At 38.0% G+C, this 25,268-nt stretch overlaps 4 protein-coding genes and 1 pseudogene across 6 annotated transcripts; all 5 read left to right on the top strand.

The window, feature by feature from the left end:
* Window positions 1-569: 569 nt before the first annotated feature.
* Window positions 570-2,716, top strand: LOC124631965 (pancreatic triacylglycerol lipase-like). The gene is made up of 5 exons (XM_047166618.1): window positions 570-633; window positions 971-1,157; window positions 1,511-1,905; window positions 1,988-2,321; window positions 2,581-2,716. Exons 1-5 carry the CDS (start codon window positions 597-599, stop codon window positions 2,624-2,626), a joined length of 999 nt encoding a protein of 332 aa, XP_047022574.1. The 5' UTR covers window positions 570-596; the 3' UTR covers window positions 2,627-2,716.
* Window positions 2,717-3,582: 866 nt separating this feature from the next.
* On the top strand, window positions 3,583-5,323 carry LOC124632005 (pancreatic triacylglycerol lipase-like). Its single transcript, XM_047166662.1, has 4 exons — window positions 3,583-3,764; window positions 4,118-4,512; window positions 4,595-4,928; window positions 5,188-5,323. Exons 1-4 carry the CDS (start codon window positions 3,655-3,657, stop codon window positions 5,231-5,233), a joined length of 885 nt encoding a protein of 294 aa, XP_047022618.1. The 5' UTR covers window positions 3,583-3,654; the 3' UTR covers window positions 5,234-5,323.
* A 2,165-nt stretch (window positions 5,324-7,488) lies between these two features.
* On the top strand, window positions 7,489-9,185 carry LOC124646074 (annotated as a pseudogene).
* A 711-nt stretch (window positions 9,186-9,896) lies between these two features.
* Window positions 9,897-11,846, top strand: LOC124631984 (pancreatic lipase-related protein 2-like). The gene is made up of 5 exons (XM_047166641.1): window positions 9,897-10,038; window positions 10,337-10,508; window positions 10,786-11,180; window positions 11,260-11,599; window positions 11,735-11,846. The coding sequence occupies exons 1-5, from the start codon at window positions 10,002-10,004 to the stop codon at window positions 11,778-11,780; spliced, it is 990 nt and encodes a 329-aa protein (XP_047022597.1). The 5' UTR covers window positions 9,897-10,001; the 3' UTR covers window positions 11,781-11,846.
* A 2,771-nt stretch (window positions 11,847-14,617) lies between these two features.
* Window positions 14,618-23,156, top strand: LOC124631945 (pancreatic triacylglycerol lipase-like). 3 transcript variants are annotated; one of them, XM_047166592.1, is made up of 5 exons: window positions 14,618-14,777; window positions 15,082-15,268; window positions 16,032-16,426; window positions 16,563-16,896; window positions 18,398-18,503. In XM_047166592.1, exons 1-5 carry the CDS (start codon window positions 14,741-14,743, stop codon window positions 18,441-18,443), a joined length of 999 nt encoding a protein of 332 aa, XP_047022548.1. In that variant the 5' UTR covers window positions 14,618-14,740; the 3' UTR covers window positions 18,444-18,503. The 3 variants fall into 3 exon arrangements, with proteins under 3 accessions (XP_047022548.1, XP_047022562.1, XP_047022554.1); XM_047166606.1 differs by lacking the exons at window positions 15,082-15,268; window positions 16,032-16,426; window positions 16,563-16,896; window positions 18,398-18,503 and adding exons at window positions 21,554-21,740; window positions 22,019-22,413; window positions 22,541-22,874; window positions 23,065-23,156 and having other exon boundaries at window positions 14,726-14,777; XM_047166598.1 differs by lacking the exons at window positions 14,618-14,777; window positions 15,082-15,268; window positions 16,032-16,426; window positions 16,563-16,896; window positions 18,398-18,503 and adding exons at window positions 21,185-21,320; window positions 21,554-21,740; window positions 22,019-22,413; window positions 22,541-22,874; window positions 23,065-23,156.
* The last annotated feature ends 2,112 nt before the right edge of the window (window positions 23,157-25,268 follow it).

Raw genomic sequence — 25,268 nt, 5'->3', positions numbered from 1 at the left:
CTGGGTGGTAAAAGTCTAAAAACGATCTAAGATATTACTGATAATTAAGCTAATCCTGTGATGACAACCACAAATAAGCCAGTATCCATTGTATATCCGATAATATGATAATACGATATATTGTAATAACGCAACTATATTTTAATTAATATTCCATGATGCATAAAAGAAACTTTAGTCTTAAAACTACAAAATGGTATCAAATCATCCTCTGGAAGCGAAGTCACCATCGACCGCTCTGGCAGCTTTGAGCGCAGCTTTGTAGTAAATTGCTACTTTAGTTTGCAAAGCTTAGCTCGTTTTGTAGGTACCTAGTCTTAACTTTAACTATTCATTTACTAGCATTCAGAAGCCAACTGAATATGATTGATAGGTATTATATGGGCGTGGTTTGTATAACGGATATAATATTGGAAACGAACAGTTTTTGTACCTAAGATAAGTTTACATAATCTTATACCAAAATCTATTCAAGAAATCATATAGATTAAGTTATTAAGATTTAACATGATGTATTATTTGATAAAGCCGTTTATAAAATCCACACTGTTTGTCATGCCTACTATACTATACCAGTGTCCGTTAGTATCGAGAACATGAAAGCTTTCATTGTATTGGCGGCCCTTGTAGCTTGTTAGTATTCGAATCAGTTAATTTAGTGTAAAATTCATTAAAATTAGCCAAAAATTCTTCAGCTTAAATTGATTTATTGCTTATCCCATCAGCCTTTAAGGTTTATCCAGTTTAAATTCTTTGTGGTTCCTGATAATATCCTAAAAATACAAATGTACAAAAAATAGTGTAGAAGCAAAAGTGAAAAATCGTAACAAAATTCCAAATCCTGTGGCTATATTTAATTTTAAATCATTCAGTAGTTTCTTGGGAAATATTTACAAAATCAAAAGAATATAGTTCATTTGAAAAATTTATATTTTTGGTGATTAAAAATGTAATGTAAATTTTTTTCAAGTGTGCTACGGCCACGCCCTGCCCACATCCCCGGGAGACAACAATCACTATGTGGAGGGAGAGAGCCGCTACGTCTGGATGCCTGATGGTGAAGGCAAACCTGTCCTAGTGGACCTCGAAGAGCCCGTCGATCAAGCTCTGTTGAACTCTAGGAACGGAGCAAACAACCAATACTGGCTGTTCACCAGGTAACCAGTGATTTGAATCCAAAATTTCAAGATTTCGAGGTGGATAGTCGTATTTTAGGCAGCCTATATATCTCTTATTTTGTAAATGCTTCTGCCTTCAGATTATATATATTTGCACTATAGTCAGGCCCATCCATCCTCCGAGCCTTTTTCCCAAACTATGTTGGGGTCGGCTTCCAGTCTAACCGGATGTAGCTGAGTACTAGTGCTTTACAAGGAGCGACTGCCCTGCCTGACCTCCTCAACCCAGTTACCCGGGCAACTATAGTCAGGCATTTCTGCGAATTATCTTATAATATGAAACTTAGTCCGAAAATTTTCATTTAGGTACATTTTACATATGATATTTTCAGGCGCAACCCTAACAACGCTCAAGTTATTGTCAATGGCAATGCCAACACCATCTGGTCTTCAAATTACAATGGCGCCCGCCCCTTGAAAATTATCGTCCACGGATGGAATAACAATGGAAACACTGCCATGAACCCTCTCATCACATCTGCCTTCCTCGCTGTTCAAGACGCTAATGTCATCGTTGTTGACTGGCGCGCTCTCGCTAACTCCAACTACAACACTGCCGCTGCTGGTGTCCCCAATGTAGGCCAGCATCTTGGAAACTTCATCAACTGGTTGATCAACACCGCTGGTGGTAATTGGAACCAAGTCCACTTCGTTGGCTTCAGTTTGGGTGCTCACGTTGTTGGAAACGCTGGACGTCAAGTCAGCGGTCGTGCTGCTCGTGTTACTGGTAAATTATTATGCATATATTCATTAACAAAATTGTTTTGATAATGTCATTTTATAAAACTGACTGAGTTTTTTGATGACAGGTCTTGACCCTGCCGGGCCTTCATGGACTAACAATGTCAATGCTTTGAACCGTAACGCTGGCCAGTACGTCGAAGCAATTCATACTGATGGAAATATCCTTGGTATCATGAACGCCGTTGGAGATGCTGACTTCTACCCTAACGGTGGTAAAAACCCTCAGCCTGGTTGCTGGATCAGCACCTGCTCTCACGGCCGCGCTACTGAGTTGTTCGCCTCCACTGTGCGTCACAACCACTTGATTGGAAGACAGTGCCCTAACATCTGGGAGGCTGAACTCGGAACCTGCAATGGTGCATCGCTTCACATGGGTAATGCCATCGTGAACAAGCGTGGGTAAGTAGCATAAAGCACAAACTTTTTTTATTTTCCGCTACTTCTAAATCTAAATTTAAGAATTGAGGATGAATTTTTATCAGGTATTCAAAATTACAAAGATGAATAGTTGACATAGTTTAGATTTTTTTTTAAATTGCTTATATGACTCATACATTTTTACTCAATATACGAGAAAGTTCTACCGTAATCGCAACTTCCTAAAACTTAAAATTAAAATCTCTTACGGTTGTCTTAATTTAATTATTTTTTTTTACAGTGCCGGTTTATACGCACTCAGGACTGGATCAAGCTGGCCTTTCTAAACTACGACGACGAATAAATAGAATCTTCTGTAAAGTAAATTATGCTACTGATTAATTATTTTTAAATAATTAAAATAATTTTAAAACAGAGTTTGGTTTTTGTTAATCCTTGTAAAATTTTCCCTCATACAGACACTAATAGATATAATATAGATGTAACGATAATATATGACACCGCTAATAGCCGCTTGTGGCAGGAATGCCTACCACTTACTCTTTTACTTCCTTCGCGGTTTTGATACACTTTTTTTCAAAATCAAAAGTTATTTATTCCAAGTAGGCTGAAATCAGCACTTTTCGAAAGTTAGATTAACATGAGACAGACCCAAAAACACCACTTCCCTTGTGTTACTACTGGGAAGACCCTTCCTTTGTGTTATACTGTGGTGCAACATCTCTGTCTTTCTTATAAAAAAAATAATTTCAATACAAGAATTGTGTCAAAGATCATTTACCAGAAAAAGATGTCGTTAAACAATATTAATTACGCAAGGCACAATACAAAGTAAAATGCTTTCAATAATTTTACTAGAACCCTATTTTACACACATATACGGAGAGAACAAGAGCATTGACAATAAAATGAGAACCGCTTATGTGTACTGAACTTATCTATATATCTATAGTTATTTATACTAAGGAAACAAAGAGGAAACATTTTTTATTTATTTGTTTGATTGTACCCGAAAGGCTCTCAAACTACTGAACTTTAAGGTTTATCCAGTTTAAATTCTTTGTGGTTCCTGATAATATCCTAAAAATACAAATGTACAAAAAATAGTGTAGAAGCAAAAGTGAAAAATCGTAACAAAATTCCAAATCCTGTGGCTATATTTAATTTTAAATCATTCAGTAGTTTCTTGGGAAATATTTACAAAATCAAAAGAATATAGTTCATTTGAAAAATTTATATTTTTGGTGATTAAAAATGTAATGTAAATTTTTTTCAAGTGTGCTACGGCCACGCCCTGCCCACATCCCCGGGAGACAACAATCACTATGTGGAGGGAGAGAGCCGCTACGTCTGGATGCCTGATGGTGAAGGCAAACCTGTCCTAGTGGACCTCGAAGAGCCCGTCGATCAAGCTCTGTTGAACTCTAGGAACGGAGCAAACAACCAATACTGGCTGTTCACCAGGTAACCAGTGATTTGAATCCAAAATTTCAAGATTTCGAGGTGGATAGTCGTATTTTAGGCAGCCTATATATCTCTTATTTTGTAAATGCTTCTGCCTTCAGATTATATATATTTGCACTATAGTCAGGCCCATCCATCCTCCGAGCCTTTTTCCCAAACTATGTTGGGGTCGGCTTCCAGTCTAACCGGATGTAGCTGAGTACTAGTGCTTTACAAGGAGCGACTGCCCTGCCTGACCTCCTCAACCCAGTTACCCGGGCAACTATAGTCAGGCATTTCTGCGAATTATCTTATAATATGAAACTTAGTCCGAAAATTTTCATTTAGGTACATTTTACATATGATATTTTCAGGCGCAACCCTAACAACGCTCAAGTTATTGTCAATGGCAATGCCAACACCATCTGGTCTTCAAATTACAATGGCGCCCGCCCCTTGAAAATTATCGTCCACGGATGGAATAACAATGGAAACACTGCCATGAACCCTCTCATCACATCTGCCTTCCTCGCTGTTCAAGACGCTAATGTCATCGTTGTTGACTGGCGCGCTCTCGCTAACTCCAACTACAACACTGCCGCTGCTGGTGTCCCCAATGTAGGCCAGCATCTTGGAAACTTCATCAACTGGTTGATCAACACCGCTGGTGGTAATTGGAACCAAGTCCACTTCGTTGGCTTCAGTTTGGGTGCTCACGTTGTTGGAAACGCTGGACGTCAAGTCAGCGGTCGTGCTGCTCGTGTTACTGGTAAATTATTATGCATATATTCATTAACAAAATTGTTTTGATAATGTCATTTTATAAAACTGACTGAGTTTTTTGATGACAGGTCTTGACCCTGCCGGGCCTTCATGGACTAACAATGTCAATGCTTTGAACCGTAACGCTGGCCAGTACGTCGAAGCAATTCATACTGATGGAAATATCCTTGGTATCATGAACGCCGTTGGAGATGCTGACTTCTACCCTAACGGTGGTAAAAACCCTCAGCCTGGTTGCTGGATCAGCACCTGCTCTCACGGCCGCGCTACTGAGTTGTTCGCCTCCACTGTGCGTCACAACCACTTGATTGGAAGACAGTGCCCTAACATCTGGGAGGCTGAACTCGGAACCTGCAATGGTGCATCGCTTCACATGGGTAATGCCATCGTGAACAAGCGTGGGTAAGTAGCATAAAGCACAAACTTTTTTTATTTTCCGCTACTTCTAAATCTAAATTTAAGAATTGAGGATGAATTTTTATCAGGTATTCAAAATTACAAAGATGAATAGTTGACATAGTTTAGATTTTTTTTTAAATTGCTTATATGACTCATACATTTTTACTCAATATACGAGAAAGTTCTACCGTAATCGCAACTTCCTAAAACTTAAAATTAAAATCTCTTACGGTTGTCTTAATTTAATTATTTTTTTTTACAGTGCCGGTTTATACGCACTCAGGACTGGATCAAGCTGGCCTTTCTAAACTACGACGACGAATAAATAGAATCTTCTGTAAAGTAAATTATGCTACTGATTAATTATTTTTAAATAATTAAAATAATTTTAAAACAGAGTTTGGTTTTTGTTAATCCTTGTAAAATTTTCCCTCATACAGACACTAATAGATATAATATAGATGTAACGATAATATATGACACCGCTAATAGCCGCTTGTGGCAGGAATGCCTACCACTTACTCTTTTACTTCCTTCGCGGTTTTGATACACTTTTTTTCAAAATCAAAAGTTATTTATTCCAAGTAGGCTGAAATCAGCACTTTTCGAAAGTTAGATTAACATGAGACAGACCCAAAAACACCACTTCCCTTGTGTTACTACTGGGAAGACCCTTCCTTTGTGTTATACTGTGGTGCAACATCTCTGTCTTTCTTATAAAAAAAATAATTTCAATACAAGAATTGTGTCAAAGATCATTTACCAGAAAAAGATGTCGTTAAACAATATTAATTACGCAAGGCACAATACAAAGTAAAATGCTTTCAATAATTTTACTAGAACCCTATTTTACACACATATACGGAGAGAACAAGAGCATTGACAATAAAATGAGAACCGCTTATGTGTACTGAACTTATCTATATATCTATAGTTATTTATACTAAGGAAACAAAGAGGAAACATTTTTTATTTATTTGTTTGATTGTACCCGAAAGGCTCTCAAACTACTGAAGTTATTTGAAAAATCCTTCACTGTGGGAAATCGACTTTCTTCCCGGTATTTGAAGTAGTTCTCCCAGGTATTAAGTTGTCCAGAAAACTATAGTTTAAGGAAGTCAACAAACAATCAGTCGCACCTTCGGTTACACTGGAAGCCGACCCAACATAGTAGTTGGGAAAGGCTAGGCAGATGATGGTGGGAGGAAGTTTGGATGCGGGTGAAACGGCTGAAAAATAGCTAGTGTAGGTATAATTAAGTAAATAATGTACTTACATTGTTATGAAATGGAGACTATGGTAAAGACACATAATATCTACCTACATACATGCTGTTATAGGCCGCCTTCCGGATTCCGTCAAGACGTTGTGCCGACTTATGAAAAGGAACACAGAGGAGTCTTAGCACAGATTACATAATAGTCAGATACTACGTAAGTCCCTTACTGTCTACAAACATTAAGTAGACGCATGATAGAAATAATTTTATTGAAGAACTTTATCAGCTGCTTTTGGCTAATTAACAGTCGCCGACCAGGTCAAGAATTTAGAATTAGAATTTTTTAGAATTTATTTATTTGCTTGGAATATGGTTACAATTATAGGTCCGTGAATTCGGTCCGTGGGAGAGTGACCATTTTGTCATGTCGCTTCACATATTACATTGGGCGATTGGGATATAAATCATCATACTTTTGATATCAATCAATCGATGATATATAATAAGTATGCATCAATCATTGACACATTATTATATCATTTATATTAACAGAACAAATAATATCCAACACAATAACATTTACACATGACTGACTTTTTCGTGGCTACCTGCGTCAGTATGAACAATAGTGAACAAATTACTGAATCAGTATCATCCTTGTCAATTATTGATTCATTGATTAATCACCAACTGATTGACACTCACAGCAAAGAAAATAACAATACTAAGTATCTGCTATTCTATGTAGATATTAAATAAAACATTGATTGATTGCAATTAGTATCAAAAGTAATTAGTTTCATTTGACGCTTGGATATCCTTTTTTTAGGGCTCCGTACCCAAAAGAGAAAAACAGGGCCCTGATCAAAATACACCGCTGTCCATTTGTATGTAAAAATTGTTGGGAAGGTAGATTAGAATCAGTAGAGGAACACACATTTTATCTGTTTATCACATGTCTAATGTATTTCTTATGTACCTACTCTCTTAAGTAGGTACTGAACCTACGTACTAAACGTATATACTTCCTTGTGAACCCGAATTTAATATGTGTGAATGTATATCATTATTTTAATTTTAGCCATATCGGATGGATGGCTACAAATATCACAACCTATTGTAAGGGTTGGATCCTCTCATGTCAGAAAGTGGGCAAAACCGCCGATGGAAGCTAGTCTAATATAAAACCATCTGTCAAAAAACTACTTAGTGATTGGTGCAATCACCCTACACATTTTGATTGATGACTTAATTATGATGATATCTATTTATCAATTGCGCAATGATAACGTGATTTATAAAAAACCCTCTGCAAATTGGAATACTCATCAAACGAGCTGCAGCATGAAGATTATCCTTGTAATAGCAGCTCTGGTTGCGTGTGAGTACTATTTGTATATTTTTTCCACTAATTGCCGAACCCGGATGGGAGTAAAAAATGTATTTAACATTGTTTTTTATAAAAAAGATTGAAGAGAAGTCAAACTTCTTTCGGTTATAACATTATCATACATTATCCGTACCTAATCTAAATTAATTTCCTTTAAACAATATATGAAACAGCTGCATCACCTCACTAAAAGCTGAATAGTCATTTTAATACGGAATGTACTTACTGCTACATTTTGCCTTCCTCATTTTCCAATTGCTACCAATACAAGCTCCCAAACCCGTCCCATGCTAAATCCTCTTACAAATGTATAAATGTTACAGTTAGTCCAGCCTGTTCCAAAAATTTAAATCTATGTGAAAAGAAAATATATATTTTTTCTAATCCATTAACCTGTCTAATTCCAGTGTGCTACGGCCATGTCATACCTACCCTGAATGACAACGTGGAAGTGAGCGACGTGGAAACGAACGCTGATGATGTAGAGGAACAAGGACGCTACGTGTGGGTCGAGAACGCTCAGGGTGAACCAGTATTAGTGGACCTCGACGAACCTGCTGATGAAGAACTGCTGGAAACTCGGGATGGAAGGAACAACGTGTACAGACTGTTTACCAGGTTGGCAAAAAATAAATTTGATATTGTTGCATATGAATTTGCATACTTTTAGTGTTCTTTGAAGAATGCCTACCCTGTTAAGCAGAAATTAAATAGGAAATATAAACCTTGTCTTTTTTTCAGACGTAACCGTGATAACCACCATACACTAGTCATCAATAAAGACAACACTTTAACAAATTCCCAGTTTAACGGTGGCCGGTCTATTAACGTTACCTCACCTGGCTCATCAGGGTCGGACGTGGAAACTGGAACAACGTTCACCTAGTTGGTTTCAGTTTAGGTGCCCATGTGGTTGGAAACGCTGGACGACGCGTTAATGACCAACCTCGACGTATCACTGGTACGCTGATTCTATTAAGCATTACATTGCACATAATTATTCTTCATCTTCATTTATATTTCTCTTTTAATGCTTCAGGTTTAGACCCCGCTGGCTACAGATGGCATAATAACAATAGGAGGCTGAGTTCCGGTAATGGCAGATACGTAGAGGCCATTCACACTGACGGTGATATCCTCGGTATCATGAACCCGAGTGGACACGCCGACTTCTACCCGAACGGCTGCAAACACCCACAACCAGGTTGCTGGTTACGACCAAGTTCCTGCTCTCACGGCCGTGCTACGGAACTCTTCGCATCTACCGTAGCGAACAACCATTTGGTTGGGCGCCAATGTCCCAATGTTTGGGAAGCTGAACTCGGAACCTGCAATGGAATTTCCTTCCGTATGGGCAACGCAGACTTGGGCAAGAGCGGGTGAGTTTTCTGTTACTAACTAAAACAATGTGAAGCCCGGATACCCTTCACAAGTCATAATTTTTCAGTTCAGTACCATTTGTGTGAAAAGATCTTCGTAAATATGGTCGACTGGCAGACTTTATTGTAAAACATCATTTATGTGACGTTTCGTATTTCTTAGTTTAAATTAATATTTTTGACCTACTGGGTATATAAATAATCAAACCTTTTCTATGTTTTACAGACGCGGATTATATGCGCTCAGGACGAACGCAAACTGGCCTTTCTAAATGGATCTTTACTTTATATTAAAACATTTTTTTTTAAATATACTTAAATAAAACAATGTAATCGAACCCGAAAAATAGACTTTTATTTACAACAAACAACTGGATACTTAAATGATTTGTGTTTTGACACCATTGTTCTAAATTACAAAGTTATCAAGTCTGTCATGTATGTATTCTATGTAATAATTACGGCTTAAGCCTGAAGTGAGGTTACGTTGTAGCTTAAACTGGCTAGAAGCCTAGTTCTAAAAGTAGAAACTTATTTCCTCCACTTTAGTTAGAATTAGGTACAGATAGATCTTCCCAATCCCTTTGTTCTTTTTTATGTACTTCCTTGTGTAATTCCTTACGAACAACACTGTTCATGCTCTTGCTCATATACCTCCTTCTGTACTTCTTTATGTACCTAATGTACCTACTTTCTGGCTATTACCTAATTATGTGCGGGAAGTAGCACCTTCGGATTGCGGGTGAAACTGCCGTCGGAAGCTAACGTAAAACATGGTTTTATCCTATGAATGACAGCTCTAGGTATTTTTACTTAGGTACCTATTTATATATTTATCGTCGTTTAGCGGTTAGGTAAAACCTAAACAATGATAAGCTGATGATGAATGAGCAGATTATTAAAAATTTTGATAAAAATATTTATAAAAACCCCTGCGAAGCTGACATTTATCCCAAAAACATCAGCGTAGTAGCTTACTTATTAACCGACTTCCTCCGTTCCTTCCTTTCTCCGTTCCTTCCTTTCTCCGTTCCTTCCTCCGTTCCTTCCGTTTTGTGAATCACGGAAGCGGTCGGCTTATACTGAGAATGAAGACCATTCTCATAGCAGCGTCTCTGGTAGCCTGTGAGTATAATCATTTTAAATATTAAATTATCCAATTAAATACTACTAATTTATTGAAGTATGTTTTTTTTTTGTGATGTTATAATTATTACGCCTAAATTGACATCCATATTTCTATACAATTTAATTATTATTATACGTCCCAATGTGCATAGTGCAGAACTAAACAACTATTCATACAATTTTGTTAAACTTTCACCATTAACAATGAAAGCATTGCTTGTACAATAAATTCAAAGCTTTACTTACTCGAATACATGAGCATAAACCTAAATTAGTTAAAATTGTTTGTCAAAAGTATGCTACGGCCACGTTATCCCTGAAGTCCCAAAAACGGATGGGGAGAGCCGCTACGTGTGGATGCCTGATGACGAGGGGAAACAAGTCCTTGTAGACTTGGAAGAACCTGTTGACGAAGAAGTACTAAACACTAGGAACGGTGCTAACAACCAGTACTGGTTGTTTACTAGGTAAGTACTACCAACAAGTACAAACGATGTCCTCTTACAAGTTAAAAAAAAACCATCTACATATTTAACGTGCCTTGTTGTCACAATTTGGTCACCTATCCTCGAACCCACCCCGAAAAGCTTATGAGCGTTCGAAGCGTGCATCTTTTCTTAGCCATAAGCGTCTCGTTATAAAATAATATCGAAGATTTAGCACCTACGTTATGCGATAGGCATTTCGCCTTTACGTATGTACCTACATATATATTTTTACTCAATACATTTTACGTATTTTTAGGTGGAACCCCAGCGTCCATAACATCATTACTCACGGCAACGCCAACTCAATTTGGGCTTCCAATTACAATGGTGCCAGGCCTCTAGTTGTCATCGTCCATGGCTGGACAAATAACGGAAATTCTCCAATGAACCATCAAATCAGGGATGCCTTCCTCGCAGTCCAGGACTGTAATGTCATCGTTGTTGACTGGAGTGGTCTTGCTAGCTCCAATTACTTAACCGCGGCAGCTGGCGTCCCCAATGTAGGCCAACATCTCGGGAACTTCGTCACATGGCTGATTAACACCGCTGGTGGCAACTGGAATCAAGTCCACTTCGTTGGCTTCAGTTTGGGTGCTCACGCTGTAGGGAATGCTGGACGTCAGACTGGAGCCCGTCCCTCCCGTATCACTGGTATATATTTGCTTATTTATTTATTGCCCACTCTTATTATTAAAAATACCCTTAAATATTACCTTCTTCGTGATTGCAGGTTTGGACCCTGCTGGTTACAGGTGGCACACTAATGCGTTGAGGTTGAGCCCCAACGACGGTCAATACGTAGAGGCCATTCACACGGATGGCAATGTCCTCGGCATCATGAACCCGAGTGGCAACGCTGACTTCTACCCCAACGGTGGGAAGCATCCGCAGCCAGGGTGCTGGACTCAAGGAACGAGCTGCTCACATGGCAGAGCAACAGAGCTGTTTGCAGCCACCGTGCGTCATAACCACCTGATTGGAAGACAGTGCCCTAACATCTGGGAGGCTGAACTCGGAACCTGTAATGGAGCGTCGCTTCATATGGGCAATGGAATTGTGAACAAACGCGGGTATGTCTAGGATTTACAATGATTGCTTTTATATTTTTCCGTTATGATTTATATAAACAAATTTTATTAACCTTTAATCCCTTTTCAAACCTAGTATTTTTTGTTGTTATTCTCATAATATTTTCTTCTTCACAGAAATGGTCTCTACGCACTCAGAACTTTAGATACGACTCCTTTCTAAAGTGACATCACAGCAGACGAAAATCCTTCAAGCAATACTATCTAAATACATTACTCACAAAAAAGATGATATATTTTCATTGTCGATTTTCTTAAGTGATTTTCCATTTTCATGTACAATGTTTCTAAGAATAGATATAGCTAGCGCTACCAAAAAGTAACCCGATCTGCTGTAGAGCTATGATAAAGATATTTATTTTGTGTAAATTCATGTAAATTGCAAACATGAAACATGAGGCCACAATTGCTATTCAATAGTATCCAGGCACTTAATTACGAATATGTTGATACAAAGTGCTGAAAGTGCCTAATGAAAACATTATTGTGTTGAAATTATGGTTATTGCGTTCAACTTTTTTGCTAATACACATATTAGATTAAAATGTCATATATCAACAACAGTGGTATAGTTCCATTGTTTTTAATTGATTGATGACTGAAGGTATATTTCGCTCCATGTACGACGCTGGGTCTTAGCTATCTGATTAGTCTGGAAGCCGACCCCAACATAGTTGTCCAAAAGCAGGGCAGATGATGATAATGGTTGTGGATTTAAGTTATATTTGTTTGGTATATTTCTTTGGTATAAGATTTGGGTATCTTTTCCATTTCAATTAATATTTCTATCAAACATTTCATCATTCAATCCCCGTAATCCCGCTGCCGCTATCTTACTTGTTTGGTGTTGGCGCAGCTAATCCCCTTCCTTAATAAATTCACTAACTGAAACCTTTCTAACAATATATTTATTTTTCCTTTGAATAAATTGACGGCGTTACGTCAGGTTTCCACGGATTCGATAGTTAAAGGAACTACTTTTAGGTCCACTACATTAACTCCAGGTTAGGCGTTTTTTGTCTTATTTTCTTAAAACAAACACAAAAACACACGCTACTGGATGGATTTTGATAAAATTTTGCAGTAATGCCACAGAACCCCTATAATGAAATGTATAGGCACAGACAGTGATTCCCTCTTGAAGTAAGTAAGTGAAACCTCAGCAGGTCAGTCTCAGTGAGGTTTGCTCAACTGAAAAAGGTAAATAGTAGTAGAGGATTGGCAGATTAATCTATACGTACACATATGTACGGTAGGTATGTCATTACTAATTACTACCCACTTAATTGTTTCAGTATCAACGTAATTTTTCCAGTTTTATCTCGTCATACGTTTTAATGGATTGTAAACTTATCCCAGATTACAAATATTGTAATCAATTGTTCTGATAAAAAATAAAATCGGTGATACCAAAATATCAATAGCTTCTGCTATCAAATTATTAATTAAACGGACCTAATAAACAATGTTAATTATTTTATTATCCTAATTGCAAGCTGGTTTTAACTTGAAAAATGTCTTTAAAGTGTTCCGTAACATCCATCCAATACACAACAGAACCTCGTTTGAAAAATATATTGTTTTTATAAAAGATTGATGATCACATTTCTTTCATGTTTATCCAGATACAAAATCGGGTTCAATGATAATTTATTGCAACTTTTTTTTTCAGCACACTTTACTTTAAGAAATTGTTACTTTCAATTGATCTACGAATGAATAGGTAAAGGATTTAGCCCCAAAAGAAAAATCATTTACCTGACTTAAACTTCTTCACGTATGATGATGATTTGGTATTGGTGTTTAGATACCTACCCACAAATTCACGTTTTGAATTGGACATAGGCAGATATACAATACGGAATAATCTAAGCAACACGTAAACAGTGACAGTAATTTCATCATTAAAAACTTTTTTACAAAAAAATTAAACCGACTTCCCAAAACACTAAAAAGCAAAAAAAAAACTATTTTTAGGTGCATCGGCCTAGAAGTCGGTGTCTAAAGGTGTCTACACACCAAAGCCGCTGATGCCGGCGGCACAGCCCGGCGGCCCAACCCGCCGGCCGTATTTTGTACAATCGTGCCGCCGGCTTTCATAGAGTATTTGACAATTACTAGAACACCACATGCCGCGGCAGTCGTGCCGCCGGGCTGTGCCGCCGGGTCAGCGGCTTTGGTGTGTAGACCCCTTTATGGATGTTACTAAGTTAATTTTGCCACCGACTTCTAGGCCGATGCACCTAAAAATAGTTTTTTTTTTGCTTTTTAGTGTTTTGGGAAGTCGGTTTAATTTTTTTGTAAAAAAGTTTTTTATTTAAAGCTTTTCAGTGATACGAATAGTTGTCACTATCCATACAAGTGAGAAGTTCTCATCAATACAAAGAATATAAGTCCAAATACGAGGTATTTTACATATTCAGTTGTCGAGTTCCCTCGACTTACTTTCTCTGGTCTCCATCATCAGGTCAGCTCCAAACCTTCACTGTTGCAAAGGTCTTGTCAATACAAATAATTTAAGCCCAAACACGAGGTAGTTTACATATTCAGTTGTCGAGTTCCCTCGACCCTCTCTGGTTTCCATCATCAGATCAGCTCCAAATCTTCACAGTTGAATAGTGCTTTTAGGCGTACACCTGAGTGTCAAGTTTTTACCCTATGTATGCCTACAACTTTCGAAGGTTGCCCTCGATTTCTCAGGGTTTCCATCATCAGATCCTGACCTGATAACTATGGGACCAACTGGCAGCTATTCCGAGTCGAACAAAAAAAGAATCACGTAAATCGGTCTATAAACCTCGGAGTAATCGATGTACATACATAGAAAAAAAAAAAAAAAAAAAACATACCGGCCGAATTGATAACCTCCTCCTTTTTGGGAAGTCGGTTAAAAATAGCGGAATCCTAAAATTGTATACGCACTTACCTAGTAGTTACTACACTATCAATTAATCCAAACCATTAACAAAGATATTTAGGATCGATAGATCAATATCACAACAAACGTAGGACATTATCGAGCCCAATGAATGAAGATTTTCTTTATTGTTTGACGTCTATACAAGATTAAAACTGATTTAAATACGCTCCTCGGTCCCCCTTTGAGTTACTCTACTGAAAACCATGAAGGTTCTAGGAGTATTCTGTGCTTTTGTTGCATGTAAGTTTAATAATTTTGTTAAAATAATAATTAATTAACCTAACAATATATCACTTTCCCTTTTTATATTGTGGGACCGTGGTGAAGCCAACCGAAAGACTAAAGTGAAACGTAATAGCTAAAATATTTCAGTTTAACAAAACTTTTGAACAGTGTAGTGTATCAGTATATAAGTGTTTTGTATTTCCTTAGAAGCAAAATTTCATAGATTACTTCTAAAGCTGTACAAAATCAAATCAAAGTGTCAACCAACTTATTAACCATGAAGTGAAACATACATATAATAATTAATCTGGTTTTGCAGTGTGCGCTGGTAGCGCCATCCCCGTGGTCCCTGGAGACAATAGCCACTATGTGGAGGGGGAGAGTCGCTACATCTGGATGCCTGATGGTGAAGGAGTGCCACACTTAGTGGACCTGCACGAACCTGCCGACGAAGCTCTCCTCGCCTCACGAAATGGTGCCAACAACCAGTACTGGCTATTTACCAGGTGCGTTGTAGTTTATATCCATCATTACATTTTATAACGTATATATTAATAACATGAGTGGACTGCCTAACTGCCTTCCTCAACGTCGAGTTCACCTATACACCTGTCTAACTTTCTGGCTTCCCATCGAATGCCAAAGAAGTTCTAATTACAGCCGGAACCCACTAATTTCACGTGCCTTTTGAACTATAACAGACGTAGCATTAGGTATAAACGATTGCTCAATCACTGTACCTAATGTAGTTGTTTTATCAAACAAGTGTTTTATTGTTTTATCTTAATTGTGTTGTAAGCATTCAGTGATAAAATGGATTGTATAACAATTATTAGTCTGTAGCCACCAAATATCTATCAGGCGCGCACAGTCACTCGCTGTATTCAAGAGTATGGTGAAGAACTATTATCTGAATCTTTAACACTCTCTCTACTTTCTTTATATTTATATTTTTGTCTCCCATCCAACTATCCTTAAATATGTGTATGTATTGTTTATTTTATACTTGTATATATAACTATTTAATCATTATTCGTACGCCTACTACCCTAATCTATCTATTTAAAATCGACTCCATCCAAAGGTTGTCTGTAAGAGATTGCTCTTGAGCGATAAGACCGCCTGTTGTACTCACACGTATTTGTTTGTAATGTCCTTGTCTATGTTTCTTTGGTGTACAATAAAGAATATTCTATTCTATTCGATTCTATTCTATAACAAATATATATATTTTTTTGTTTCAATTAGTAATATTTGGCATTTTTACAGACAAAATCCCACCAACCCTCAAATTATCGTCAATGGAAACGCTAACTCCATCTGGAACTCCAACTACGTGGCCAGTCGTCCCTTGAAAGTCGTTGTTCACGGATGGAACAGCAATGGAAACTCTGGGATAAACCCGCTCATCACATCTGCCTTCCTCGCCGTTCAGGATGCCAATGTCATCGTTGTGGACTGGCGCGCTCTCGCTAACTCCAATTACCTCAGCGCTGCCAACGGCGTCCCTGGTGTTGGCCAGTTCCTCGGAAACTTCCTCATCTGGCTGATCGGCACTGCTGGTGGAAACTGGAACAACGTACACTTAGTAGGCTTCAGTTTGGGAGCTCACGTCGTTGGTAATGCTGGACGTACGACTAGTGCTCGTGTTGCTCGTATTACAGGTAAAAATAAAATTTGCTATTTTTTTTGTATTTTTACCTTACCTATTGAAAAATCCAAATAGGTCAATTAGACATAAAAAAACAAGAATTTGCCGTCCAATTACATTATTGAAAACAAAAATTATTATTTTTCAAGGTCTGGATCCTGCTGGCCCCATATTCGGTGGAAATTCCAATGCTCTGAACCCTAATGATGGCCAATACGTGGAAGCCATCCACACCGACGGAGGTCTCTTGGGAATTTTCGACCGAAGTGCCAACGCTGACTTCTACCCCAACGGAGGCAGGAACCCTCAGCCTGGTTGCTGGATAAGCACCTGTTCTCACAGCAGGGCATACGATCTCTTCGCATCCAGTGTGCGCACAAACCACTTCGTCGGCCGACTCTGCTCCAACACCAACCAAGCACAGAATAACCAATGTACCGGCAGCACTTTCAACATGGGCAATGCCATTATTTCCAAAAGAGGGTAAGCAGAATAATGAGTGGACACCCATTCTTACCTAACCTCACTGTTCATACAAACTTACTAATATACATAAAGAAATACGAAATATGCAAAATTACTTGAAATATGCTGAATTACGACTGAAATTACTTTCTTTGGGACCATTTTTGTAATTCAAAAGAAGATAACGAAGATTTTTTTGACCATTTACTGTAAACAAAACCTAATTAATTACGCTTAGGGCGAAATTATATTAATCACATGAGATAATCGCTGATATTGTACTTTGAACATAATTTACGTTAGGTACGTGACACAGTGAAAACAGCCAATTCATGCAAAAATAGTAGTGCGATCTACTTTAATAGGTTGAAAAATATTTTGGCATATTTAACAATTTGTATTCGAGCATCTAACTATGAAGCTTATAAAACTCTTTTTTGAGCTGTTTTATGATTTGAGTTTAATCAGAATGCTTGTATATTCTCTAAACAATGCTAGCTCTATTTGTTTTTTTAAGTATATATGTTATGGACCATGTGATTAATTCGGGCATTATTTATAATGCCCGAGCATTATGAATAATGTCTAGCATTATCGGGCCAAATGATTAATAACTATCTTAACTTCATTATTTATCACATTGCACGGGCATTATTATATTGCTACATGACAGTTGGGCAATTTGATAATAAAGCTAGATTTTATGCGGTGCGAGGGTGGCAGTTGTTCTAATAAATAAATTCTGTTACTCGCTACATATTTTATGATTATTGTTTCGAAAATTATATGTTCTTTTTTAATGGGAAATTATAAGTCTAACCACAAAATTATTTATTGGACAATTGTCATCTAATTTACTCACTCGGCATCGATTTTCTTGATCTCATTTTTCTTCGCTCGTTTTTTGATGGTAGAATTTAATTTGGATTCAAAACATTGTATTAAAAATTGAAGTCAGTGACGAAAACGAATCGCTGCAAACCCGACTCCACGTAGTCTTGTCTGCCCTACCCCTAGAGTGCAATTCAAAACCGCGTAGGCGCAGAGGGGCGAGGCGGCCTGCGAGCTGAGGCGCAGGTAGTTTTAACGCTCGCCGACGCGGCTGAGGCTGGCCGGCTGAGCCGGCCAGCAAGCCGAAGCTGCGGTGGTGAGCGTGAAAACCATCTGCGACGATAAGCTCGCATGGGACCGCCGGAGCCCCGCAGCGCCGGAGCCGTGACAGAAGCCATGCTTGCTGCATGTTGCATGCTTACTTCCATGCTGTGTGGTTTAATATTTAGTTTAAGTTAAATGTCAATAATAATAAAAAAATGAAATTAAATATGTTTATATTACTTTGCCCAAAAGGTCACGGGCAATATGTATAGTGCCCGGTCAATTTGATGATTTGAATAATTATTATCAAATTGCACTCTCATATTGCGCATTTTTCATAATGACCGGGCATTATGTATACTGCCCAATTTATCACTTGGTCCATAACATATATACTCATGTTTTTTTTATTTGTTCATTACAGAAGCGGTATCTACGGTCTGACTACTAGCAACAACTGGCCCTACTGAACAACTCATAGGTCTTGATTGAAGAATTTTAACAATTAAAGCTTTAATTATTTACAACTACTATTTTGTTTTTAAAAACATGATTACCTAAACACTGAATGCCTAAACATATCAATTGATTAAAAAATCGGCCTGAACACTTAAAAAAAGTCATGTTAGTTACAATTAGCTACTTACTCAAGAATGGCTTAACCATTTAAGCTGAAAATTAGGGGGGAGATAGCTTAGACCCGGGAAAAAGACAAACCGTCTTACCACAAAAACTTTTTAACGTCAGTTTAAGACTTGTCTAAAAAAATGACAAATTATGACGTTGACATATGGTTCATTTTGAAGCCACATTTTTTTTAGACAAGTGTAAAACAGGTGTTAAAGTTTTTGTAGTAAGGCCAATAGTTTTTGTCACCATCCGGCGGATGAAACCGGGGGTGAAAGCTAGTTTATTATATTTATTAAGTTAACTCATGAAAACTTAATTAAGTTGGAACTGCAGAACAATAATTTTCGAGACATAACAGTCGTATCTTCTCGTGGCTGACGAAAAACAGGATTGAGCTAAATAAATACGAGTCGTAAACAGAAAAGTACATGCCATCTCCTTTTCAGTCCGGAGTAGAAATGCTGCGAGTCACAGCATAACAGTTTGCTTGTTGTGTTTTCCAGGCGTTTGTCTTATTCCGTATCACTATACCTAGTAATAGAAATAGAAATCATTTATTTGCAAATAATGTATGTTACAAATATGGTGGAAAATTGTATTTAGTGGCTCAGTGCATTTTACCTTACGGCATGCAAAATAAAAAATACGAAGCTAAAAAATATCTAACAATACGCTTACTAACACGCATACCCAGCGAAGTGAGTATGGGCAAATCTACTCAGCTTGGGAGACCCTTGTCCAGAATTGGACGCTTTAGACAGTGACGACGACTAACATCTATTGGGCAGTTACCTTGATAGTTTAAAATTTGTAAATAAGACTAGGAACACCTACGACATTCCATTCTCCTGCTAACAAATTATAACTAGGAACTATAATATTTAAGAGCATACAAATTCTTATATTGAAGACTAGCTTCTGCCAGCGACTTCGTCCGCGTTAGAGTCGGACTTCGTGCAAAGAGAGAAAGAAATAATAAACACCAGCCCCTCCAATTATCTAAATCTATGCGTACCTACTACTACTTTAAGAAATAAAATGTAAACTATTAATAATTTGTAATTTGAACGAATATTTAAACACTACCAAAATAACTAATAGGTACCAACCTATTTTATAAAATAACAACAAAAGAAAGTTAAAAATAAATTATTTAAAACCTAAAAGTCGCGCAATAAGGTTGAACACTCTGAACGCCTATTCGCATCAATCGCACCAAGAGCCAAATATTGTATGAAACTCGCGCAACCACCGCGCCGCGAGCCGCGTCGAGCGCGGCGACAGATGCCCAAAAATGATCCTTATAGCGTGATTCAGTATTCACGCGCGATGGCTTATCCGTTTTTCGTGTATAACTTTGGTGTTTCTTCACCGATTTATATGAATCTTTTTTTAATGAATAGGTAATACTATTAACTATTTTTAATTCGTGTGAGTGAGAGTGTTATAAACGTAATAGTAGACAAATATAATCAGAAAACTCCGAACTGCTAAGCTACCGAGAGAGTTTTACGTGTTATTGTGAGTCAACCATAAAAGATAGATATATACTGTCATGGGATATTTTTTACATAATTTTATGAAGAACATTTCCGTCATACATGGTTTCTGTGTAGCTGTAACCATAAGGGTTGCACACGCGACGGAATCTTAAAAAATGGAGTAACTTCTCCCGTTTTCCCAACATTTACCTTCACTGCTCTGCTCCTATTGATCGTAGCGTGATGCAAAGTATCCTATAACCTGCCCAGGAGTATGAAGAATCATTGTACCAAGTTTCATTGAAATCCGTCAAGTAGTTTTTGTTTCCATAACGAATATACAGACTGACAGACAGACAGACAGACAGACAGACAGACAGACAGACAAAAATTTTTCTGATTGCATTTTTGGCATCAGTATCGATCACTAATCACCCCCTAATAGTTATTTTGGAAATATATTCAATGTACAGAATTGACCTCTCTACAGATTTATTATAAGTATAGATAAAGACCGTAAAGACGCACAAAGAATGTTTCATAACACTATTAATTTAATAGAAAAACAAAAGAAGTCTTGTGTGAATATTTAGGTGTATTTATGTTGGTGTGGATTTGTGTAAACAAACTCGCAGAACTGCTGTTTAAATACAAAAGAAAAAAAATAGAATAACTCAATTAATTTTTTTCGAACAGCATCGTCAGAAAGAGGTTGACCAGACAAGAGGTTTTTTTATTTGAGAAAAGTTCTGAGCTAAGCATAAGCTGTGAGATATCTTTCAGTTTTCGGCAATACATAAATCTGAGATTGGTATTAAGATTGTCATTATTAGGATTTTTATAAGACAGACAAACATGTTTATCTGGGGAGTTTCTTGTGCCACTCATTCTTCCCAGTTTTAACACATAGGAAGCGGTGAAGTGTCTTTGGGGCTGTCTCACGTAATTCTGATGTTCGAAGAGTACTGTTTTTCAGCCTACTTTTGAATAAACTATTATATATTATATATTTTATCATCAAATGGTAGGTTGCATTAAATTTCTTACGGAATTCTAGAAATTATGTTTTATATCACTGAATTACTATTATATCATTGAATTAGTCTTATCTTGTCCGCGGAAATCGCGAATTAAGATAAAAATTGATTTATAAATACTTTTATAGAACGATGTGATTTAATTCTGCCAAAGCCTCGGCCATGAAGTTTCTGGTAGTGTTAGCTGCTTGCACAGCGCGTGAGTAAAATCAGAATAATATGCAATGTCGTTTAAGTTGTAAACAGTTTTACGTATACACCTACTTACATACAATAAATATTAAATTCAATCGATGTCAGTCTGACAACATGCCAAAAAAATCGGCATATCTTATCCAATACCTATCAGTTGATAGAATTTTATTTTCACCAATGGTATGTTGCCTTTATGTATAACATTTAGTAATACAACAAAATATTGTTTATCGTCAGTATGCGCTGGTAGCGCCATCCCCGTGGTCCCTGGAGACAATAGCCACTACGTGGAGGGGGAGAGTCGCTACATCTGGATGCCTGATGGTGAAGGAGTGCCACACTTAGTGGACCTGCACGAACCTGCCGACGAAGCACTCCTCGCCTCACGAAATGGCGCCAACAACCAATACTGGCTATTTACCAGGTAAGTGCCATGGATTATATCTTCAACTATTTAGTATAGAAGGAACGATATTTTTAGGCCCTAAAGTTGTGTTCAGAAAAAATAATAACTATGTCCTCTCGGCAGCTACAAATAAAAATATTAAATATTAGAATACCATCATGAGTGTTGCTCATTAATAAATCTTTCTACTTATATAAACCTGATTAGGAACCTTAACAAACTTGGTACAAACACATTACAAAGCAATCTGGACTTTTCTTATAAAATGTTTACCTTTGTATCCATTAATTTTCCAGGCAAAATCCTACCAACGCTCAAATTATCGTCAATGGCAACGCTAACTCTATCTGGAACTCCAACTACCGGGCCAACCGCGGATTGAAAGTCATCGTTCACGGCTGGAACAGCAATGGAAACTCCGCCATGAACCCCCTCATCACATCTGCCTTCCTCGCTGTTCAGGATGTCAACGTCATCGTTGTTGACTGGCGTGCTCTCGCTAACTCCAACTACATTACGGCTGCAAACGGTGTCCCTGGTGTTGGCCAATTCCTCGGTAACTTCCTCGTGTGGCTGATCAACACTGCTGGTGGAAACTGGAACAACGTCCACTTGGTCGGCTTCAGTTTGGGAGCTCACGTCGTCGGTAACGCTGGACGTCAGGCTGGCCGTCGTGCCGCCCGTGTCACTGGTATGCCATTATTATCATTTTCTTTCTTTACCAAACCTATTCTTAACAATATAATAGAAAAAAGTCAATCAAGATTTGTTATACTACCAATGAATAATTCTTAACTCTGTTTTATTTTTTATTCAAGGTTTGGATCCTGCTGGACCTAACTGGGGTGGAAACTCAAATGCTCTGAATGGCAACGATGGCCAATATGTGGAAGCCATCCACACTGACGGCGGTCTCCTTGGTATCTTCGACCGCATCGCGAACGGTGACTTCTACCCCAACGGAGGCAGGAACCCTCAGCCTGGTTGCTGGGTCAGCACCTGCTCTCACAGCAGAGCTCCTGAACTATTTGCATCCAGTGTGCGCACCAACCACTTCGTAGGCAGACTCTGCTCGAACATCAACCAAGCTCAGAACAACCAGTGCTCAGGTGGCACCTTCAATATGGGCAACGGAATTATTGGAAAACGCGGGTAAGTTAGAAATGTTGTTCTCCATGATTTTAAATAATTCAGCATCATTTAAAAGAAACAATAACAATAATAAGAGGCCATTGCGATTTCTATGTGAAAAGAGGACCTGATAAGCGACTAAAGACCATAATCATTGTTTTGACATAATATGCGTGGTTTTACACTTTTATTCATTTTTTTCTTATTTCAGAAACGGAATCTACGGGCTTTCTACTGGCTCCAGCTGGCCTTTCTAAGGGAAGCAATTCAAGAACTTAATACTATAATAAATTATTGACCATATTTTTTTATTTTCCTTTATGACAAAATAAAATTTAATTGCACAATACAGAGCTCTCCTGCGTCATGAGATACAAAAATTAATTTTTGAATGATATTAGTTAAACTCAACCAAGAAGTGGCTAATTGGCTAATCTATGACTGACCAGCTAAATGGTAATTTACTATATAAATCGTATAATAATACTACTAAACACAGTACTTATTTCTATCAAAGTACTCATTATCACACTTTTCTAGAGTGGCTAGAGATTTTTTTGTCAATGTTATTCTCATGTAACTAACCTAATGCCAAGTTTCATCGAAATCCTTGGCTGCCCTTTAAGGCCAGATTGAAACATCCAAGTAGAAAAACTTGTTAATTTCGTCGTAAATAAAGCACTATTCATATTTAAAACAGGTACAAATTAAAACTAAAAAACTTCAAAGTACCCTCCCCCACCGCTGTCGACTGGAAGCGTGCCCGGAGGCCTTTTTTTTTAACGACGTCAAAAATCATCAAATGACCCCTCCCGCTGTGGGTTAGCAGCGGTGAGGGAGTGTCAGACTCTTACTGACTAAAAACCGTCGTGTTCCGTCATAGGCCTTTTATGTACCAGGGCCGCGGTATCTCTTTCGAACAACCCGCAGCCCCGGCAGGCATGCCCGGAGGCCTGGCGTCCTTGCTGCGTTGAATCGCAATGCTTTTCCTTTGTCCAAGGAAAATGTCAGCCTCCTGGTCACGAGAATTTTCAACCAGCCGCCTGTATATGTAAGTTTTAAATAGAGTGTAGGCATGCGGACCCGACGACCCGAGAGTTTCAACCCCAAACAGTAAAAAATCTTGATACAACAAGGCCACTATATTTTCGCCGCTTGAGATTCTCTGCAGCAGAAGCAGCACAGCACACAGAACTTGCAAGGTCGACACAGTAGGTTGCGTACAGATTACTACAGATACTTCACTCAGTAGAAAATTTCCAATACCTATTACGATAATTGCCTACTCCTTCACGTCAACAACCATGTATGCTAAAATGCGCCTAAATGCTCAAGCGTACAGCAGTGATTGCTTCGCACCGCGCGATTCCACAGTAATCGCAGGGCTGCCTCTTCGGTAAAATTAAATTAACATAACTTTTATATCTATGTTATTGAGAACTGTGTTTCATCGGGCGTAAGAAAAAGAACTCTCGCTACACAGACTTAAAGCGCATTTTGATTCGTTACGAGCGCGTCAAGGACTTGTAGGCATATTTTTTTAAGGTTACGTCCGTGCTTTGCAGTGTTTTATGAACATTATTGCAGTTGTTAGTTTAGCAGTTTACATTCGAATGTTTTCTTTCGAAGAGTGCATCTTCTGTACCTTGTAGGTACTATTAATTATTCTGTGGTATAACGTTTCTATGTAACAAAATTATGTAAATCTTGTAAGAACAAATTATTTTACTATTAAAAATTATAACATATGAAATTAGATATCTAAAATATATCCAAACCTTACAATCTGTGTCTGAAAGGCAAGCTAACGCTTAGTATATACCTATTAAACTGTCAAATTCTAAGTGGATACCGGTGTCCGCACACCTGCTGTCTTTTAATTAGGTCTCTAATGACGGTATGTGAATGGAAAAAAAATTAAACGACAAAAACTAGTAATAATTTATCACTTACCTTTCTTCGTTGACAGGTAAATGGAAAAATGTTAGGTGTTTATCGCTTCTTTTGCTCGATTTACACCCATCTACAGCACATAAGGCACCACACGGCATCGTAATACGCGTACGAACGAACAGCACTATTAGAGGTCGGTTAAAAATTGAACGGCGTGCGCGCGCTTCGCTTGCGAAAACCGCACTGAATTTGATCCGCCGGCGGACCGAGACCGCTCGGCTGGGCGGTAGGCACTTATAGCGCGCAAGTACATGGAGTGACGGAGGCCTGGTTGCGTCCCGTACTAAAGGCCTACTCATATTTCGACAATAGCCCGATCAATAAAATTGTTCGACATACAAGATAACATACATTTCATACAACAATAATTCACAATTACAATTCCCGTCAAATAACATTTGGCTTTTAACGGGTTAAAAATTATAGCTCTGGTTATATTTAGCAATTTTCAATTGTTTCGCA

The sequence above is a fragment of the Helicoverpa zea genome, chromosome 1 (genome assembly GCF_022581195.2).
Source record: "Helicoverpa zea isolate HzStark_Cry1AcR chromosome 1, ilHelZeax1.1, whole genome shotgun sequence".
Classification (NCBI taxonomy): domain Eukaryota; kingdom Metazoa; phylum Arthropoda; class Insecta; order Lepidoptera; family Noctuidae; genus Helicoverpa; species Helicoverpa zea.
The sequence above is the reverse complement of the archived record's forward strand: the minus strand, read 5'-3'. Positions and strand labels throughout refer to the sequence as shown.

Bases quoted from the DNA above. Each gene is read 5' to 3' on its own strand.
- LOC124631965 (XM_047166618.1), top strand. From the start codon at position 597: ATGAAAGCTTTCATTGTATTGGCGGCCCTTGTAGCTT. The intron at 634-970 runs GTTAGTATTCGA...ATTTTTTTCAAG, and splicing joins ATTGGCGGCCCTTGTAGCTT to TGTGCTACGGCCACGCCCTG. The intron at 1,906-1,987 runs GTAAATTATTAT...TTTTGATGACAG, and splicing joins TCGTGCTGCTCGTGTTACTG to GTCTTGACCCTGCCGGGCCT.
- LOC124632005 (XM_047166662.1), top strand. From the start codon at position 3,655: ATGCCTGATGGTGAAGGCAAACCTGTCCTAGTGGACCTCGAAGAGCCC. The intron at 3,765-4,117 runs GTAACCAGTGAT...TGATATTTTCAG, and splicing joins CAATACTGGCTGTTCACCAG to GCGCAACCCTAACAACGCTC. The intron at 4,929-5,187 runs GTAAGTAGCATA...TTTTTTTTACAG, and splicing joins GCCATCGTGAACAAGCGTGG to TGCCGGTTTATACGCACTCA.
- LOC124631984 (XM_047166641.1), top strand. From the start codon at position 10,002: ATGAAGACCATTCTCATAGCAGCGTCTCTGGTAGCCT. The intron at 10,039-10,336 runs GTGAGTATAATC...GTTTGTCAAAAG, and splicing joins AGCAGCGTCTCTGGTAGCCT to TATGCTACGGCCACGTTATC. The intron at 11,600-11,734 runs GTATGTCTAGGA...TCTTCTTCACAG, and splicing joins GGAATTGTGAACAAACGCGG to AAATGGTCTCTACGCACTCA.
- LOC124631945 (XM_047166606.1), top strand. From the start codon at position 14,741: ATGAAGGTTCTAGGAGTATTCTGTGCTTTTGTTGCAT. The intron at 14,778-21,553 runs GTAAGTTTAATA...GTTTATCGTCAG, and splicing joins ATTCTGTGCTTTTGTTGCAT to TATGCGCTGGTAGCGCCATC. The intron at 21,741-22,018 runs GTAAGTGCCATG...TTAATTTTCCAG, and splicing joins CAATACTGGCTATTTACCAG to GCAAAATCCTACCAACGCTC.